Below are 15336 nucleotides of genomic sequence, written 5' to 3'. Positions count from 1 at the left end.
TAACACTTTTTGCTTCAGCACCTCCACTTTAATGCAAATTATCCACATTTGTTATCTACAAATGGCAACAAATCAAACCTCTGCAAGAATATCACAGACCTCACCAGGTGATGTTAATACATGGTGGTCATTTACTACAACCTAGGTTGTAACACATGCTGGGGTAAGCTGTAACAAGAAGACAAAAAAGGCAAAAACAGAGGTCACATGCCTCAAAAGGAGGTTTTTTGAAACAGAACAATCCAGAACAATGTTTCTCTCTGTGACTGACCATAACTCAGTATAGCTGTGTAAAGAACATATGGGTCTAACAAAAACAATGTGTGTGTGTGTGTATGTTAAAGCAACTGTAGAGTATATGGATGTTTTTAAAACTAACAGATGAGTAATGCCCTCTGCTAAGACAGGAGTGCCTGAGAAGTTTTTCACATGTGTATCATATATTGAGTGCTCAGTCCAAGGCCCTTCCTGTTTCAACATGAAAAATCCCCTTTGCACAAATCCATGCAATCCTTTCGGGATGAAGAGAATCACTGAATGTGAGCCCCTACGGCCTCTTGGCCCCACTTCATCTCAGCAGCCAGAACTTCTTCATAAATTGTTGCCACACAGATTGACGTGTCCAGATTTAATATTAAACATTTGTATAAAAACTCCCTGTTTTTTCATGTCAACATACAGCTGAACATGCACATTATTCAACTGAAATCCATAAGAAGACATTGTATCTTTTAATGCTTTGCAAACTGATCTGTAGTCCATGTGGTATTCTGTAGACACACATATCTAAAGGATTTTACAGCACTGCTCTGTTATGATGAGTCAGACACACACCAGATCCTGTCAAGACAGACATTTGGAAACAATCAAATCCTTGGTGGGGGACCATGAGTGCAGCAGGGAGATAAGTGTGAAACTCTCCCCTTTTCTGCAGAAAAATTCTATTTCACACACGATAAAATGACTCTTAAAAAGATATTTCCTCAGTGTAAGACACTAAGGTCAAATCCTTTACACTTTTATCCAGAATTTGGGGTAGAGCAACTCCAGGGAAGCTACTTGGCATGATTTAAAGTAGGAGTTGTATTTCATTGGCTTAAACCAATAATTTATTAAATTAATAGGTCAGCAAATTAAGCGTAAATGAATATTTCATTGTTTCCCATAAGGAATATAGTCTTGGAGGAGTGGAGGTGAGTGTTGAAACCTTTAGAATAAAGAATCTGAAGGCAGTGATTGTTTGGAAAGAAGAGGTTACCTCTCAGTAAACATTCAAAGAGCTCTTTCTTTGGGGAAATATTGTCACGAGTTTTTCTTTCCAAACATCCCTGGGTTTCAATATTTGGTGTATCTTACATACATTCTCATGCTGGGACCAAGGTTATCTAAGGTCAGCAAGCCCAGACTCCCTCAGGATTCCATCTTGCCAGCCCAACCACAGTATGGTAAATAAACTTGAATGTTTGTGAACAGAAAGCTTGAAAACAAAAAGCTAAAAAAAAAAAAAAAAAAAGTTAACATAAGTTGCAAGAAAATAAGTTTCCTAGGCGGTTACATGGGAATTTGTGAGTTAGATGCAGAGGTACTGGATGGATCATGAAGTTAAAATTGTGCTAGCTTCTTGTGCAGCTTTTTTGGGGGACATTACAAAATGAAGTAGAGGATATGTTTTAAAAAAGGAGTTGAAAACTATGGGGCACTAATCCAGTTCATCAGGCAGAATAACACTCAACAGATGCACAATAAACCTGCTTTGGAAGACTTTTGCCCATCTGGAGGGCAGTCAAAGAAGAAAAGACTTGGTGAAAAGAATTAATTGGAACTGGTGAAATGTGATCAACTCCTTGGAGTCTTTAAATGGTATCAACAAAGTATTTACAAGCTCATTGCATTGCCTGTTTTTAAAATTGAGACCATACTTAATGTGTGGGAAAAAAGATTTCCGGCTCTATTTGTGAGTGTTGTTTTGTAGGTTATACAGCTGCTATGCCACCTGAGGGACAGTACTAGGAATACATGGTTATTACATTTTCTAAAGCAGGCCTGCGAAAGAGTGCTACATTTTCCCTGTCTGAGTTAATGATGTTTTGGAGGAAAACTAGAGAGGTAAAACAAGAGGTACTTGGGTGGCATTGGCACATGTGTAAGCACGTGTAATGCAGGAGAAGTGAAGTTATTGAATTGCACTCCTGCTGAGCAGTTGTAAACTAGGAGGCAGAGGAGGAAAAGGAGAAAAAGGAGGTGTGGTAAGGATAAAGTTTGGGGGAGGGAGGGTGAATTTCAGGCATAAGAGTCAGAGTCACCAAGAGCTGCAGTTTTTCTCCCAAGACATCTTGTGAAATACTGGAAGAGAACAGGTAAGTTTCTCTGCAGCCTTCAGGCTCTAAATCTTGCTTTTGCAATACAAATTCTGCAAACTTTTTTTGTAATGTGGTCCAAGTTTTGAGTGTTATGGGTTAAAAAAATTCCCTGAAGCAATCTAAAAGGAAAAGTCATTTGGGTTCTGTAAAACAATAATCAGAGCATTTGAGACGAGACAGCTGCACGCAGCTGGAAACCAGACAAGGATTTAAAAGTTTGATTCAGGGGTCAGATTGCACAACAGTGCACATGGAGGAGTTTGTGATGGAAAGAATCACTTCGACAGCCAACATTTAAAAGACAGAGGGGGGTAGACGGCTATACTCAGTCTTTCATTTGTGCTCTGCTTTTTGACTGAATCTGTTTGTTTCTGTGCAGCAACCGACCAAAGAACAGCAGCCATGAAGTTCCAAGCCCTTTTCTTTCTCCTGCTCCTCACCTGCATGTACCTGAGTCTGGCACAGGGTAAGTGACACAAATTGCATTTCAATCAAGACTTATTTTAAAGGGAGTGAGATTTTTGATAGATCAACACTTTTTTTCCTACAGTGGCCCAGCGTTGCACAAGTAGCTGTTTTTTTTTTATTCCCAAGCTGAGCCTCAAACTTAAAGAAATGCATAAAATCTATATTTGACTGAGGAAAATATGTGTTTATGTGAGTTTTGCTTGGACTGAATGTGATTGAGCTGTGGCTGCAGCTGTATTTCACAATCCACATTCCTGTCGTATTGTTACTAAATCTGGTCGTCTAATGAGGTGAACATTTCCGGTCTAAACCATTTACCACAACAAAGTGTAATCCGTCTAGGAATGTTATTATAGTCCACTTAGATGTTTGTGACATTGTGACAGGTTTAATTAAGTTGATTTTAATACTGATTGAAGGAATAAACATTTCACACCATAAGGAACAACTTCAGGATGTGGACACTTGAGTAAAAGTGAAAGTAACATTTTTTTTGGCCCATGCTTGACCACTGAAACGTTTTATTGAGCCATTGAAAGGGGAAGAGAGTCAAACATTTTTATGCTGTGTTGCAAAAATGTATTTCTAATTCAGTGTAGGTTACATAAATGCTCATGTCAACAGCTTTTCAGAGCTATCATTAATATAACTATTTTAAATTCTTGATACTGTACTTTTTTAATTGTTGGTATAACTATAGTGATTCAAGGACAAGAAGGTAAACTGACAAATACTTTTCAGACCAGTGTTTACATTTGCCTTGTTAGAACTGAGCAAGCAGTCTATATTTGGAAATATGCTCATATTAAGACTAAATTGAGCTCAATTAGGCCCCTATGTGCACAACCTCTATCAAAATTCCAATTAACACTGACATGAATTGTTAATAATCATGCAAGAGACTCTAAAATGGTGTTATCTGCATATAGTGTGATTTACATCTCCCTAACCCTCCTGATTTTTTTTTTTTCCTCTCTCCAGGCTCATACGGCAACTGCTGCCTTGGCTATGTGACTTCCCTGAGGTCCAGAGCAAAGAGGAACATTGAAAGTTACAGGATGCAGGAAACAGATGGAGACTGCAACCTACGAGCCGTTGTGTGAGTAACCATTCCCGTATCCGACGCTGTTGGCCCTCAACTGCATTTTTTTCTCCCACATTGTTTAAACTTTCTAATTAGATAAATAACTTTCCAAAGCTGATGGGAAAAGACACAAGCCACTCACAAAGGAAGTGTGTGTTTGTGTGTGCATACTTGTGTCATTGCGTCTCTGGCTATCCAGCTAGAGATTGCTTGATATCACTTTATGACAATAATGATGTGTGCAGGTTCCTGATGAAGAAGAGGCCCACTCAAGCCAAGCAGCCGACTGTTTGCGCCAACCCAAACAAAAAGTGGGTCCAGGATCTGATGAAGACTGTGGACGCAAGAATGCAAGCAAAGAATCAGGTGAACTCAAGAGGTCACAAAAGACATACCTCATTACCTTTTAGAGAGACTCGCTGACTGAGCTGTAAATGTTAATATTCTGTCTTTCCAGGGCGCTTAAAGAAGAAAAGAAAAGAGAGGAATGAGACAAGCTGTCGGCCATCATCTATAAACAGATGGATCATGTTTTCGCACATCTGCTCTCTCCTGTTGCAGACACAGAATGTAAATGTATCCAAGTTACTCTAACATAGCACATACACAGCGTTATAGCCAGTGTAGCAACAATCAGCTTACATGAGCCATTGCTATATTACTGTTCACTGCTCTGTGATGTGACAGAGCCTGCTAGAAATGAGCCACTACTTGGCAGCTTTGATTTGTTTTTCCAGACTTTGTTTGTGAGCATGTGTGTTAGTGTGTGTAATGTGAAAACAAAACACTTCTGAGTAGAGGTGAGAGTTTTTTTTTATACAACAGATTTTCATATTTTTGTATCGGCATTATATTTGTTTTCTTGTGACTTTCTGTTTTCAATAAAGAAATGAAGCAAACCTGACTACTGAAGTGTGAATAATAATCCTGAAATGTGTCAATCTTATCAGCTCTGATTTTTAGGTTGTGGCATCACTCCAGTCTGCTGACAGTTTAATTGGATATCCATGATGAAAAACAGGCTAATTGTTACGCTCATAATCTCTCACCTGATCTTAATTTAGCATTGAGTCCTTATGAGGAGAAAACTGAGATTGAAAGAAAAAAACTTGAAAATGAAAATGAGGCACAGATAAAGTTGTAATTTTTTGTCAGTTACCCGTCAGGTGCCCGTGTGTAGACAAACAGATGGACTATGTGTTTTCTGTTTTTTTGTGTTTCACCACTGTTTTCTACAGAGACGGGTCAATGACCAAGAGGACTGTGTGAAACACGAGGATCATTTTGATCTACAAGGGGTAGGACCAAGAAAGATTCCCACACAATTTTGTGCAATGAAATTTGTCACATGAACTTCAGTCAAAGACGATTTAAAATAAGAAATCATTTGGACTGTAGGACCCAGTCTTTGATAACTCACCACTCAGGCAAGAATCATCTCAGGAAGTGATCTTTTCACTGCCTTTATGAAATTTAACAGAGATAACTGAATCAGTTTAATAGATTAAAACAAAAACAGTTTCTGTTTTTACATTTTCTATAATCCTTTTCTTGATAGGACAACTTAATAGTCAGGAATTTTGGCGTGTTGGTGAAAGGGAGAAGACATGAAGCAAAGCCCCCCCTCCCCCCCTCCCCCAACCACGGGGACAAACTAGAAAAGATGTAACAATTTTTAATGAGTGTTACGTTTCCATTTTAACATTTGACAGAGAGTGATTTTTCTGTCAAAGGAGCCACACTGAGCCATACATCTGTACAGGCCTGAATGAGTCCAAGCATGAAACAATCTCAATTAAGACTAAGTTTTACAAGGGGACTTTTGAAGACCCACTCTTGTTTTTAAGGAGAAAACACTTTTAATTGCAATCTTGACTGACTAACAATTGTGTCATGTTCCTGCTCATATGATAAGAATTTTCTTAAGAAAGGCATTATGACTCCCTCTCAGTTGTTAGTTTCTACTTTAGAGCAACTTTGTTCACCATATCTGCACTTATTTAATCCCCCTGTCTCTGCAGTGGTGACGGATGGATGGCCTCAGTCATTATTACTCACTTTACAGATAAGTGACTCTGTGATACTGAACCCTCATTTATAGATGTGTAACCTTTGACAGTTGTGTTGAGGAAAAAATGAAGAGTTATTTTCCAAAACGCTACAAATGCCAATTTTTAAAAAATGAGTTCATAATGCCATTTTGCTGTGTACTGAACCTATTCACTGCTCTATCATTATCTGATGTCAATTCAATCACCAATCCTGTTTCCGGTCTGACCCGGTCCTGAAAATTAAATGGATTTATAGCGTTTGGGAGAAGAACTCTTCAAATGTTGTATTCAGGTGAACATGGTACCATTTGTGACTAATCATACACACATTCACATTGTTTCATGTAATCAAAAATTTTTAATGTTTAAACCACTCTTGGTGGATTTTACTTTTTGTATTTTTAATCTTTATTTAACCAGGAAGAGACTTGTTAAGATAAAAAAAATCCCTCTTTTCCAAGAGTTTTCTGGTCAAGACAGGCAGCAGCACAGTTACATAATTACAACAGACACAAATATCACACTCAAAACAACATGTATACATGACAAATACCTCCAGAGTTCAAAACACCGAACATCAGACAAGACATCTGCAGACGAATGCCTCTGCAAATCATCCAGGATTTGTTTGAAAGCATCCAGAGAGCACCGTTCATGAAGTTTCAAGTCTCTGTAAATCATTTCCACTAAAGGAGCAGAAAACTTCAAGGTTTTAGACAAGTCCAGTCCTGACCCCCAGAACAGTCAGTAAAACAAGATCTTGTGAACGAAGACCACAAGTTCACACACATTTCCATAAATACAGAAGAGGAGGTGAAGTGGAAGCAGGACAAAGATACACTTGTAAATGAAAAGGTACCAACGGTTTAGTCTGTGTGACGACAGAGTAGACCACCCTACATGAGAATAGAGCAAGTAGTGAAGAGTCATTGCTTTAAAAGATGTGATATATGTCAATGTGGTGTATCCTCTGCTGCTACTGTTAGCCAATCCCAAATATACAGATAATGTTAGAATTTGCATTAATCATTCAGGGAAAGTATGGTCTTTCCATTTACCATGAACTGCTGTTGGAAGAATTAGAAATTATTTGCAATGAACACTTTGAAATGGCAGATTAAGAGAGATTAAAGCAAAGAAATGGCTCCGCCCCACATCTCCTCGACGCTCTGATTTTCCTTGTTTTCTTTGTCATGGTCTGTGTTCTGTGGTGTCCTCTTAGCTAACATTCATATTAAAACAGCTTAACAGTCATGATGCTTAACATGCATAATCAATTAAGGTTAACGTGTCTAATTACAGTGGGTTCCTTTCAGAAAATACATCTGTCAAATAAACATGACCGTCAGGAACAAAATAACAGAAATCGCTTCATCCGCAGGGGGCACCAAAATCAATCAATCAGACTAAAGTTTCTCAGAAGACATTTATGACCACGTGATGGTTATCATGAAACAGAGGCTATAAAATTACAACCCCTTAGTAAAACCTTTTACACAAAAGCAAAATGTTTGACCAATCTTACCTTCAAATTACACAAAGCTGTATGGAAATGTTGGAGCTTCATGATGTTACTCTTCAGTTTTCCAGTTACTAATAAGTAACAGTTTTGTTGTTTATCTTTTTGTTGTTGTTCGTTAGTTTTTTTGTTGTTGTTGTTTTGTTTTTTGCTTTGTTTTGTTTTGTTTAAAAAATAAGCAAAAAGGTTGCTAAAAAACAGTTGTTGTTTTGTTTTAAAACACAACAAAAGGTTTTGGGCAAAAACTCCTCAAGTGTTAAGTTTCAAACTGCAGGACCCAGAAGACAGTGAGTTTGGGAGAGATATCATATTACTGAGGAGCTAATGAAAACCAGTGAACCTGAGGCTTTTGGGGTTGCACGTGTCCATTTTCCCTGGTTGACTATCAAGACTTGACCTGACTTGACCTTGACTAAAAATTGAGATTGTGAGGCTCAGATGGCCTAGTGGTTTATGTCGCACCCCGCGAGGTTTACTCAAGTGACTGGGGTTCAAATCCTGCCTGTGGCCTGTTTCCACCATGCCACTCCCCACTCACACCCTTCCTACTCGATCCACTGTCAGATCCTCTTTGATTAGAGGCATAATAAGCTCAAAAACAATAACTTGGAAAAAAAAAAAAAAAAAACACCGGGGATTGTGGTTATTGCTCTTTCGTCATTAATCAGAGCTGTTCCTCATTTCCTGGCACTGGATAGGTGGATTGTGAAATGTTTTCAGATGTTCAGGGTAAATGGAGGGGAACATATAGGGGCAGAGACGTGCACTTTCTAAACCACAGTGTCTCAGGGTTTTGGTAACAATTGGGATCTTTGTTGCATCTCATCTTTGATAGCTCTGAAGATGCAAAAGTTAAAAAGGCAAAAGTTAATCAGATTTATTTATGAAGTGATGACTTTGTCCTGAGCTTATAAAAAGTATCATTCCCCTACAGTTTGTATTTCATAATACTGCGACAGAACATTGTTTTCTGCATTTGAAAAACAACAAAATCCACATAGTTAACTTTTTGTGCTAACGGGAAATGCCATAGGACCTTAGGCCACACACGTCTTTCAAACTGCAGCTCTGAAGTAACTGCCAATTCAACTTTATTGCAAACAAAACAAGTAAACAAAATGTCTTCACAAAGATGTGAATCTTGTTTCTTTCTGAGGTGTTGCTGGAGCCAGTTCACCAAGTTCAGAGTGAATTTGAATATTCTGCTGCTGAAAGAAGATCTCTCTTTCCTTTGTGCAGCACATTAGGGGAAAACACTGATGCACAACAATAGCAAAATCGAAAGTAAGGGGTCTTTCAGGATTCTTTTTTTGATTATTGTTGGAATGTGAAGAACAGCTTTTTTTATTTGCTCATCGTTCTGCCACGCTCACAAGGCAAAATCTCCCACGGTTTCAGGCCAGAACTGATTCAGTTTCGTTTTAAACACATGTTCTCTAACAACAACTTGATGAGAATTGCTCTCTGTTTCTGTCAGCTCATTAAAAAACTAAAGAAACTGAAGCTGGATCGATTGAGACATATTTGCCATCAGTATTCAAAAATGAACATACTTCCCAGCCTGTGAGTTTTGATGTTTGAGGTTGAAATGTAGAAGTAGTTTTGTCTAGAGAGTGCTTCTTTTCCCGTAAGTGGGCTCAGATGTGAAGTGGGCTCCACATACCTAAGTTTGTTTGTAATCACAATAAAACAAGGAAGGCAGCTCAGGAAAGCAGACCGCTATAGCAAAGTGAAAAATGTCTGGATGGTTTTAAAAAGCAGTGCAACAGTTGACCCTATTTTCCATATCGAGAAGCATTAACAAAGAACTTCAAGAAACCAGCCAAAAAGTGAGTCACAGATGACCCCCTTTTTATTCCAGATCATTAGTGTGAAGATAATACCCACTTAATGAGGGGGAATACGATAAACTACAACTGAAGGCCTGGCTGTGTTTCTACCCTATGCTCACCCAGACCCACTTAGCAAAAAGTTATGTAACGTTTCATCAACAGTTACAAAAAGACGGTTAATGGTATAGACTTGTTCAGTCTTGCTTCAGTTGAGCCCCAATTGAAAACATTGGGTTTGGTTTCTGACACAATACATTTGGGTCTGTACCATTTTCAGGCTGTGAGAAATATAAAGCAAAGCAGTCAGCTCTGCATGGAAAAATGTAAATAAAGGATGGAAGTAAGCTGCTTTAAAATCTGCTTCCTCGTCTTACCCTAATTGTTCTGTGGACAGTGTTTAAGCTCTAGTGTTAAGAAACACAAAGACAATAGGGACCAGTTGGTATAAAAACATATGTATAATATTCATTCCTGTCTGTTTATGCAGTTTTCTCAGTAATTGCCTTGTGGTCCTAATGTGCTCTCACACAGAAAAGGAAACTGTCCAAATATGGCTCAGTGAACTCTTTCGCAACCATCACAGCCGTGTGTCCTTATGAGCTGAACACGTTTGTCATGCAGGGCTTAGGGCTGAACTTTCGCTGCCAATTATAATTACAAACAAACGCTAACTTGCTTTCTCTTTTCAGGGCTGACATCTTGGCTCCTTGGGATAATCCCAGAGGCTAAGGAAAGGGTTAAGTAAAGCATAGTTTATATAATCATGAAAGCACAGGAAGGAAAAAGTGTTTGTTTGTGATGCTGAAACCTCATCTTGTTCATTATGTTTTAATTTAATCCAGCACTGATTAAAGTAGGTATCACTTGATAAGACTGACGATAACGTCTTCTGTGACATTTGTGAGTTTTTCTTATTTATCAGATTTTGACCTAATCCTCCCAAAATTAAAAAGACTCTGTCAGAATAAGTTTTATCCATATCTGATTGAATTTAAGCATTTTAAGATCTGTCTAGTTTTTGTTTCATGATATCAGTCTTTAAATGGCCAAAATCAGCCTCCTTTGCATGGCTCGATCATTCACTCCGTAACTAAATGTACCTTTAGAAGGGTGATCCCGCAGTCAAAATACTCCTCATGTGGAAATAATAACAGCCACTTTCAAACAAGAAATATTGTGCAAGAACAGGATTCTTACATAAACAGCAAGTCGGGACTGGTCCTTGGCACCTGTGAGGACCCTGATAATCTCTGTCAGCATCGGCTCCTGCTCCCTTGAGAACAGGTGGGGTACTTTTCAGTGCAGAATGAAGCTTTTATTTATGCCAGTCACAGATCAGTGACACAGAGGGTAGATGATGCACAGAGAGCTGGCGCTAAAGTCCAAGAAGATGGTGATTTGCTATGAAAAAAAAACAGGAACATTGAGATTGCTGCCCCATGAGAGAAATCTAAGTGCAAAAGTGAAAGTGAAGTGTGAAAAGAGCCAGAGTAGTCCAAGATTAGCTGTAAGGATGAAAATTAATGAAAGTGCCACAGCCTCAGAGGAAATACATATTTCTTAACTCTGTAGAGTTCACACAGGCGAAGTGCTTCACATTTCATCACCAGATACATTACTGAAAGTGCTTGGACTGCTGACATCAATTCCAGTAAGCAAACTAGCTGAAAAGTCAACTTTTTTTTTTCTTTTTGACCATCCTGACTTATGAGGCAAGAACTCATCCAGCATCCCTTTGGGGATTTCTGTGTTAACAGCCCAAAACTTGGCTTTAGTCCTGCATCCAGCAGAAAAAGACAATAAAATGTTCGGGTTACAATTTGTCACTCACTGAAAGAAAATGAGAGAAAATGACTTGGGAAACATTTTTCATTTGTTTATTGGTTACATCCAAGCGTATTCTTCACAGATTTCATCAGGTGTGGCCATCGAACATGAGAAAACATGAAAATTAACATCAATATGAATTAAATGTCATCACAAGAGTGCAAACAAACAGAGAGCTCAAACACTTCCATACAACATGCATGAAGTTTGCAAAAATGAAGTAACTATCTAGATTAAATTAAGGCATTCAAGAGATCTGACAAAAATGTTTTGTCTCTTCTGTTATTCTTATCGAACTCTTATTTAACTTTACATCTGTCTTTAATTTTCTGAACACATCTTTGTTTTGTTTTTTTCCAAAGTCTCAGATTTAGTTATTGTTTGATGGAGCACGTTCTTTGTGTTTTGTCTATGCCCCGGATCAGTCCAGCAGAAACAAAGGCTGTCTTCTGTCTTAAAGAGATTGGAAGATGCTTACAGCCACACAATGACTGATAAATGTCAACCATCATTACGCTGGCAGTTAGGGGAGGTAATCAGAACACAGTTAATGACTTAAGTTGTGTGCAGACCCAGTCCGTAAGCTATAATTGACTTGTGAAGTGGGGCAGGTATTCTGGCTCAATCCTCAGCCTACATAGATGGGACAATCCAGTCCAGCATTACACAACACAGCTTAGATAGTTGTCAGCATGTATGGAAACACCTCACAAACTTGAGCTTTGGGTGATCAAGGGGGTGAGGGATAAACAGTAACATGTGTGTTTGATTTAGTGACTGGGGAGAGGCAATTAGATCCAGACCAGTCTGTCTTCCCACATTAGAGTATGGAACACACAGCGGAGGGAGTGTGTTTGTCCACAGATGCTACAGACCACTTCCCTGTACTTTCATACTCGTCAGGATGGAGGGATGAATAACCAACAGACTCTGCTGTCCTCTTCTTCTGAACACGATGGAGGAGGATGCGGTAGGTCCCGGTCAGCGGACTCTTACAGTCTACGCATGGGTTATTTTGGAAGTGAACAGCCATAATACCCAGCTCTGAGAGGAGAGTCTTCACCTCCTGCTCCTCCACCGACAGTGTCTGTTGTTCCAAGGCAAAGTGGGCTGGGGACAGGGGCAGAGAGACATGTGGACTCGGGTACTGAATCCCTTGCAGCCATGGGCTGTTTATGATCTGTGTGAGAGAGGAGCGGTCAGCAGGAACAGGCCGCAGCATGCCTTTAATGACCAGCTGACAGGGGTCAGGCACATAAACAGGAATGGTGTAGGCCCCGTGAATGATGCAGCGCTTCAGCCTGCCCATGGTGTCCGCGAAAAAGGGCATAGTGGCTGTCACCATGAAGTACAAGAGAATACCTAAAGCCCAGGTGTCTGAATGGTATCCATCATAACCTTTGTCTTTAAACAGTTCAGGGGCAGCGTACGGTGGTGAGCCACAGAAGCTGGTGAGGAGCTCATTAGGCCCACACTCTGTGCTGAAGCCAAAGTCTCCGACCTTGATGCAGTAGCTGGTGGTGTAGAAGATATTCTCTGCCTTTAGGTCTCTGTGAATGATGTTGCTGTCGTGCTGAAATATCACAGAAAATAAACACGTGTGATGTTACTTCTATGTCTTTACAGCACTTTAAAGAGAAGATTCAATCAATTTTTTGATATAAAGAGTTAAAGTAGGAATTTTTGTTGAGAAATGACATTAGTTATGCTTTAAAAAGAAACCCTCATTTTACTGCAGATTCCTCATCCTTTATAAGGTACTTATATTTATGCAAATTTATTTATTTTTTATTTTTGAAACTCCTCTTGGTTCCTCATTTCACTTAACTAGATACTTTTCAAGCAAATGAAAAACAAAACGCACATTAAAAGATACAGTATGTTTTAATTAGCAGTTTTTAACCTTCTTTACTGGTGAAAGCTATCAAACAGGAATACCTGTGGCTTTCAGAGATATTAAACCTTAACTTGTGACTCACTGCAGTTCTGACAACACTAAATTGGAGAGTACTGGACTAAAATAGTCGTATATTACTCCATAAAACCCTATGTTGTCACCTATAATCCTGATACAGTGAGATACAGTGATAATGCTTCCTAAAGTAAAACACATATGACGAAGGACTGTTCTCTGCAGCATGAGCACAGGTTTCATGTCAACCAGTTCATTTTGAGAAACCAAAGAGCCAAAAAGCATATGCAGGTCATCTGGTTTAAGAAATCCTATCTTTATCTTTAAAGCCATGGTTATAAGGCACAGAGTGGACACAGTACTGAGCAGAAAGTAACAATGAAGCTGACACTGAAGCTCACCATGTGTTTGACAGCAGCTATGATCTGCGCAAAGACCAACTTGGATTCCAGGTCAGTGAGTTTCCCCCTGGTGGTGATTCGGGAGAACAGGTCTCCCCCGCTGCCATACTCCATAATCAGGTAGAGCCTCCTGCTGGTCTCAAACACCTCATACAGGCGTACAATGTTGGGGTGGCTCAGCTTCTCCATGCAGCTGATCTCTGAGGAGGACAATGGCTGGCGCTTGTTGTCCACACGCAGCTTTTCCACCACTTTGACAGCGACTCTTTCTGTGATAGAGGAGTACAAAGTTTAAATGTCACCCAGGGAGGGTCTGAACAGTGTGAAAGGACTGAATATAAAAGATGATTTAAGGATTTAAAGAGGGATACTGATAAGGTGAAGGAATGTGTTTTAGGCACATCATTATTTGGGAGGTTTGTCACAGCATTATTTTAAAGTATGACAACAATGTGGCTGAAAAGCAAGGACCTCCACAGCTGGATGCCTAAGTTTAATTTTCAATTGCAAACAGACTCTGTGGGGTTTAAGTAGAGGTCTGAGGTGATCAGGACAGTGAATCTAACATTAACGAACGCTATTATCAGCATTTTTCTTTTAATCACTTGAAGTTTCAGTGTGTGTATATCAGATGAGCTTGACGGCCCAAACTGCAGGTAAACAAACAACACATCTTTTGGAGACATTCAGAGCAAACAACTGGGCTCAACTCTTTGTGTGGTTATACTTCAGGTATGGCTCCATAACTCACTAAAAATCTTTTTTTCTATTTTCTGTGTAGGTGATGTTATTGTGGTGTATTGTGTTTCATTATTTGCAATCATGATGATGCATTGGTGCGATCTCTTTCTATTGTTATGAACTCTGATCTGACCTACTGGGGACAATAGCCTTATGGATGCTTCACTTAAATGTTCATTAATATGCATTGCACCTTTAAATGGAAATATAAATAAATCAATAAATATGTTGAAGAATGTTAAATTTGGGCGTTGCTTCATAGAAAAAGACCTATTTTTTACCTTTAGTTAAAGCATGGACCCCCAGCCTCACTGTGGAGAAGTTTCCCTGCCCAATCTCTCCACGCAGCTCATAGAAGCCAACCCTTCGGCCAAGCGTGAGGTCATTGACGATTCTCTCGTTGTGGGCCATGTCGTAGACAACCCTCTCAAACGCTGTCAGCCTCATTCTCTCTGCTTCGCTCAGCTGTGGGATGGTTCGTACTGGGGTGGAGGCCTGTGGCTTAGCTTTCTTTTCCATCTTTGGAGCCTCTTCTTTGGACTTTTTGCTTGTTTTCTGTTTTGGCCATAGTCGTGATTTAAGACCTGAGATAAAATAGAGAATACTTTCAGAAACAAGGGGGAAAAATAAAAACTTGGGTTTCTTGACTGAAGTCTTTCACAGTGCTGTAAGCTATTCTCACAGCGGTAAAAGGACAATGTGATTTGTGCTCTATATAACAAACAAGTTTATTATTAGGGTTAAGGTTGTTTCAATTTAGTGATCACGTCTCAATGTGTTACGCGAGTTCAAGGATATGTAGGACCAAAAAAGTTATTTCAGTCCTGCAGAGTTGGGCCAGTGTCTAAAAGAAGAGTATTAGACTATGATTAGAGCTCTGATAATGAGATTAACCTCCATTTTACCTAACTTTGTTCTGTATGTGGAAACTGTCTGGCCTTGATGTACCTCTCCAGGTAATATAAAACATTCAGTTTGTCCTTCCTTCCATTTTTTAACAGTGTACCAACAAATGGACATTAAGCATATTCTCAAGATGTGAAGGGAGCTACTCCACTTTTTTTCATGGCAGAGGATAACTACTGCCACGCCGTTAAAGTGTGTGTCAGCAAACAGAACCAAGCTGATGCTGACAGATTTT

The 15336-nt window shown here is 39.3% G+C and overlaps 2 protein-coding genes across 3 annotated transcripts; one reads left to right on the top strand and one right to left on the bottom strand.

Annotated features, from left to right (window-relative positions):
* The first annotated feature begins 2284 nt into the window (after positions 1-2284).
* Positions 2285-4808, top strand: ccl25b (chemokine (C-C motif) ligand 25b). Of its 2 annotated transcripts, XM_074668525.1 has the most exons (5): positions 2285-2357; positions 2740-2826; positions 3810-3927; positions 4158-4278; positions 4370-4808. In XM_074668525.1, the coding sequence occupies exons 2-5, from the start codon at positions 2763-2765 to the stop codon at positions 4376-4378; spliced, it is 312 nt and encodes a 103-aa protein (XP_074524626.1). In that variant the 5' UTR covers positions 2285-2357; positions 2740-2762; the 3' UTR covers positions 4379-4808. The 2 variants fall into 2 exon arrangements, with proteins under 2 accessions (XP_074524626.1, XP_074524628.1); XM_074668527.1 differs by lacking the exon at positions 2285-2357 and having other exon boundaries at positions 2630-2826.
* A 6878-nt stretch (positions 4809-11686) lies between these two features.
* Positions 11687-14621, bottom strand: LOC141789372 (serine/threonine-protein kinase NIM1). Its single transcript, XM_074668761.1, has 3 exons — positions 14477-14621; positions 13455-13723; positions 11687-12714 (listed from the first exon to the last, which is right to left on the bottom strand). Exons 1-3 carry the CDS (start codon positions 14604-14606, stop codon positions 11962-11964), a joined length of 1152 nt encoding a protein of 383 aa, XP_074524862.1. The 5' UTR covers positions 14607-14621; the 3' UTR covers positions 11687-11961.
* Positions 14622-15336: the final 715 nt, after the last annotated feature.

This window comes from Halichoeres trimaculatus, unplaced genomic scaffold (genome assembly GCF_033239565.1).
Source record: "Halichoeres trimaculatus isolate MK-OKI-2021-1 unplaced genomic scaffold, fHalTri1.1 fHalTri1_scaffold_4, whole genome shotgun sequence".
NCBI classification, from domain to species: domain Eukaryota; kingdom Metazoa; phylum Chordata; class Actinopteri; order Labriformes; family Labridae; genus Halichoeres; species Halichoeres trimaculatus.
The sequence above is the reverse complement of the archived record's forward strand: the minus strand, read 5'-3'. Positions and strand labels throughout refer to the sequence as shown.